The sequence below is a fragment of the Solanum dulcamara genome, chromosome 12, assembly GCF_947179165.1.
Source record: "Solanum dulcamara chromosome 12, daSolDulc1.2, whole genome shotgun sequence".
Classification (NCBI taxonomy): Eukaryota; Viridiplantae; Streptophyta; class Magnoliopsida; order Solanales; family Solanaceae; genus Solanum; species Solanum dulcamara.
In genome coordinates this window covers 7049371-7053816 of record NC_077248.1, presented here as the reverse complement: position 1 = coordinate 7053816, position 4446 = coordinate 7049371, and the positions used below count along the sequence as shown (strand labels likewise).

The following is a 4446-nucleotide window of genomic DNA, read 5'->3' as shown; positions in this document are numbered from 1 at the left end:
AATTTTTGATATGCATAAATAGACACTTAAACTCATGCCAAATTGAACAAATAAAAACATGCATCTTTCATTACAGTTGTATGAGATTCACTAAAACTAATTAAGATTTGTGTGTTTACTTATTCAACACAAGATTAAGTGCTTAGTTATGCGCATCAAAAAATGAAGGTCATGAGTATCACACCAAATAAAATAATATATTTATATATTATGTCAAAAATAAATATAAATCTAATTTTATGAACAAAAATTAAATATAGGCCAATTAGTGATACTTTATGTTTTAAAAAATAAAAATGAGCCCTAGAATCAATGGTGTTTTTCAAAATCCATGACACTTGATAATTTTGAACTCATAGGAGATTTTTTTTTCTTTTCTCTCCGAGTTAAGACGGAAACTCAGGAAGAAGCGTGCTGTGCAAGCCAAAGTGTTTTTGAGTGAGCAGCGTCTCTACAACCACCCCGGGCCCCTCCTCCACCTCCTTCCCCATCGGTTCGATCGAATAATCTGCAAAATTGTTTTGATCATATCTCCCAATAGCACCAAATAAAACAGACGCTTCACGTTTTTGCTACAGAGTCGAAGAGTTTTTTTTTTTTTTTTTGGTTTTATTGTTGAATGGGAATATTATAGAGGTGATGAGGAAGTTTTTTAAAGATTCACTCAAAGCACTTGAAGCTGATATTCAGCATGCTAATACTCTGTAAGTCTTCTATATTCTTGCCCACTTTTTCTATCTGCTTAACACCACAATTTTTTTATGTTTTTTTGTATGTCGATAAATAAAAAAAGGTGTTAAATTTGATCACTAATTGGTGAAATTACCTCAAAAACGTTGTTTTCTCTATGGAAATTTGTGATTTTATGGAATCCAAGGTGTGGTGTAGTGGTGATTTCTAGTTTTGGTGGACAGAGTTATCTTGTATCAAGCTGGTGGAAGTGGAAGACCACTGTTATAAAATAAAGAAATTGTGATTATTTTTTTTTTTGCTTTCAACTTCATTCCTATCAGTTTATTCTCTTACAATTAGAATTTCTGAAACGTTAAAACCCTTAATTTGGAAATTTAGAATTATTAATTTTGCCTAATTATTGAGTGATGCTTTGTACTTTTTCCCCTTGTGATTAGCTTGTTCTCATATTTTTTGTCCTAATTTTGGGACAAGAGTATGAAAAAGAAGTTGATTATACTAATTGGATAAGAGTAACAGGGACCTGCTGCTTGAATATTCTGTTGATATTTGATTCTTAAGATTAATTTATCCTTTGTAAAATTGGTATTTTAACCTATTAGATGTACTTCCAGCCAAAAAACATAATGTATTTTGAGAATCCTTGTCTCTGTGCTCAATTAATTAGTTGGTTGGCTGTCTGAACTTTCATCTTATTGGTGTGCTCAATTAGTTGGTTGGCTACCTCAACTTTCATCTTGTTGGTGGGAGGGTTCGATTTCCCCCTTGTGACCTCCTTCCCCAACCCCAATTTTTTTCTCAAAAAAGTGGATATTTTTATTAAAAAGTAAATAAATGAAGAGATAAATAAGCGGCTTTGTTACTCGGAGGGGGGGGGGGGGGGGGGTGGAGGTGTGCCGAAAATCACACTATAATGCAAGATCAATCTTTTTTATGTATATGTAGTTGATGATGAAAATCCGTTAGGTGAAAATTTTGCCACAGCTGGGTAACCCCATTCCTGAAAATAAGAATTTTGTGCCCTTTTTGTTCTGTGGCATGTTTGGACATGACTGATTATTTTGAGATATACAGGGCTTCGGATTATCCAAGAGAATATGATGGTGCTAACCTTCAGATGAGACTATCGTACAGTCCCTGTGCTCATATATTTCTGTTTCTTGTTCAGTGGACTGACTGTCACTTTGCTGGTGCTCTAGGATTGCTTAGGATCCTTATTTATAAGGTAATTTTCCCATTTTTCTTGTTGCTTCGTCTCTCAGCTATCTTGGTCATGAAAGTTGCCATATGATGTTTATTGCAGGCTTATGAGGATGGTAAGACAAGCATGTACATTCATGAGAGAAAAGCTAGTATAAAACAGTTCTATGGTGCGTCAACTTGGACGTTCTTATTCAGTTTCCTCAAATTACATCGTAGGGCATTTCAATTTTTTTTAGTTTCTTCGAAATATGGTGCTCATTGAGTTGTGTTTTCATTGAACAGGTGTGATATTTCCCTCTTTGTTGCAACTTCAAAGGGGAATCACTGACATTGATGATAGCAAGCAACGAGAGTTATGCGCAACCAAATACAGAAGAGGTGATGAGACGAGCAAAGGTAAGCTGTCTGAAATTGAAATAGAGAGGGAGGAGGAATGTGGTATCTGCATGGAGATGGATACAAAGGTTGTCTTGCCCTCTTGCAATCACTCTTTATGCATGAAGTGTTATAGAAATTGGTGAGCCAACTTCTCTAATTTGTTAGGTTTCCCACCTTTCTGTTACTTCATGCGTACTGTATTCTGAGGAAGGAAGTAAATATAAAAGTTAATTGTTCAGGAAGCTTTTGGGTTCTAAATTAGCATTAATGGCCAGATCATTGCATAATTTCTTTTTTGATTGAGCGTATGTATTGAATATACTTTACTTGATACACCTACCTTTAATGGACACATAAAGTATGCAGATGCTCACAAATTTTGTGGTCCAGCTTTGCATTTTGAAGGAAAATTGTTTGGCTTAAAATAAAGAAAGTACCTAATTTGAGCCAGGGCAGAGCTAGAGGGGATGAAGGGGTTCATCTGAAACCCCTTCGCCCAAAAATCACACACTCTATATAAAGTCAATTTCTTTTTGTATACGTAGTAGATGATAACCTCTTGGTGAAAATCCTGCCTAGGCCTCTGCTATGAGCAGTACTTTGTTTGGAAAAGTATGGAAGGATCTTACAAATTCTCTTGGTTAAATATCACATGGCTTGATATGCTTCCTGGGCGACTTTTATCCTAAATTTTGCAAGTAGTATCTAGATAAAATTGGTGAAGCACCTTGAAAATTTTTCTTGGTGAGACTCTGTTCTGTTGATTTGGTTTCTAATTGTATTAAAGGGTGGTTCTGGTAAGGTAGATTTTCTTGCAGTGATAAGAGTCTTAATCTAGAGCCCGTTTGGATTGGCTTTAAGTTGGTTTGACCAACTTAAAGCCCCTTTTCAGCTTTTGGACGTGTTTGCCTAATGCTGACTTTAAGCCATAAAGTTCTTAAAGTCAGTCAGAAATGAAAAGTTAGGATTTCTAACTTTTTTTTTCAAAGTGCTTAAAGTCATTTTCTTTGACCATGGAAATTACTTTTATATCCTTTATATTTTAACTAAATTCTCAAACTACCTTTTTTTATTCTTTTAACCCTAAAATTCACATCATAAGCACTTTTATCCAAACACTCAACTGCTTATTTATAAAAATAACTTTCAGCACTTCAAAGTTCTAAAAGCACTTTATACATAAAAGTTACCTTTTTTAAGCCTATCCAAACGGGCTCCTAATCTGTGAAGAGAATTTATTCTTGATTGGTCTCTGAAAGGTCTTCTGCTTTGTGCTTTTTATTAGGGGTTTCAGAGGGAAAAAAACAGGAGAATTCTTCTTATGCTCTCATAATAGGGTGCAAATAATAGTTTTCCTATATTAGCGTGTCTTCTACTTGATTAATTTCAGTGTTATATGGTTGTTGTAGGCGTAGCCGATCTCAGTCATGTCCTTTCTGTCGAGATACTCTCAAAAGGGTGGATTCCAGAGAGCTTTGGATATACACCAACATATGTGACATCAAAGACTTGTCCACAATAACAAGGGAAAATATGAAGAGGCTTCTCATGTACATTGAAAAATTGCCTGTCGTCTATCCAGATCCAGCACTAGTCTCTTATCATCCTCGTTATTGATAAATAATACTATAGGTTAGGTAGGTTGTACATACCAGGCATTCTGTTTGTGTATACATTTTTTCGAACAGTCACATATGTACAGTTTTCTGGTCATTACCAGCAAGTCTTGATATGTTTGATTGCACCTCATTTTTCACATTCTTAAAGAGGCATTTCATTCATACTTGTCTTTATCGATATCTATAATAGTTAATGGTACTGAACAAGGGATTCATCAGTCCAAGTATTTACGACCACCAAACTGGAGATTGCAATGGAGGAAACAATAATTGAGTACTGGAAGTATAACAGAAGCCATATGAAATTGGAAGCAGAAACATTAGAGTGTCAGCTTTCCTTTTCTAATAATCTGAACTATGATACAATAATTTTCAACCTTCCACTTCTTCCTGATTTTAACTGTTAAACCTTTTAGCTTCTACCATTAAACACATTCATCCAAAAATTTTCATGTACACAATTTCTCCCTCTATAAATTGGATAGAAAATGTTAGTCCTCTACGGTTACGGTTTGTGTTTCATCATCTTATAGTTCTTATGTAATTTTTTATT

The 4446-nt window shown here is 34.7% G+C and overlaps 1 protein-coding gene across 1 annotated transcript; it reads left to right on the top strand.

Moving 5' to 3' along the window:
* The first annotated feature begins 288 nt into the window (after positions 1-288).
* Positions 289-4055, top strand: LOC129877438 (E3 ubiquitin-protein ligase AIRP2). Its single transcript, XM_055952936.1, has 5 exons — positions 289-704; positions 1768-1918; positions 1997-2063; positions 2179-2413; positions 3684-4055. The coding sequence occupies exons 1-5, from the start codon at positions 640-642 to the stop codon at positions 3889-3891; spliced, it is 726 nt and encodes a 241-aa protein (XP_055808911.1). The 5' UTR covers positions 289-639; the 3' UTR covers positions 3892-4055.
* The last annotated feature ends 391 nt before the right edge of the window (positions 4056-4446 follow it).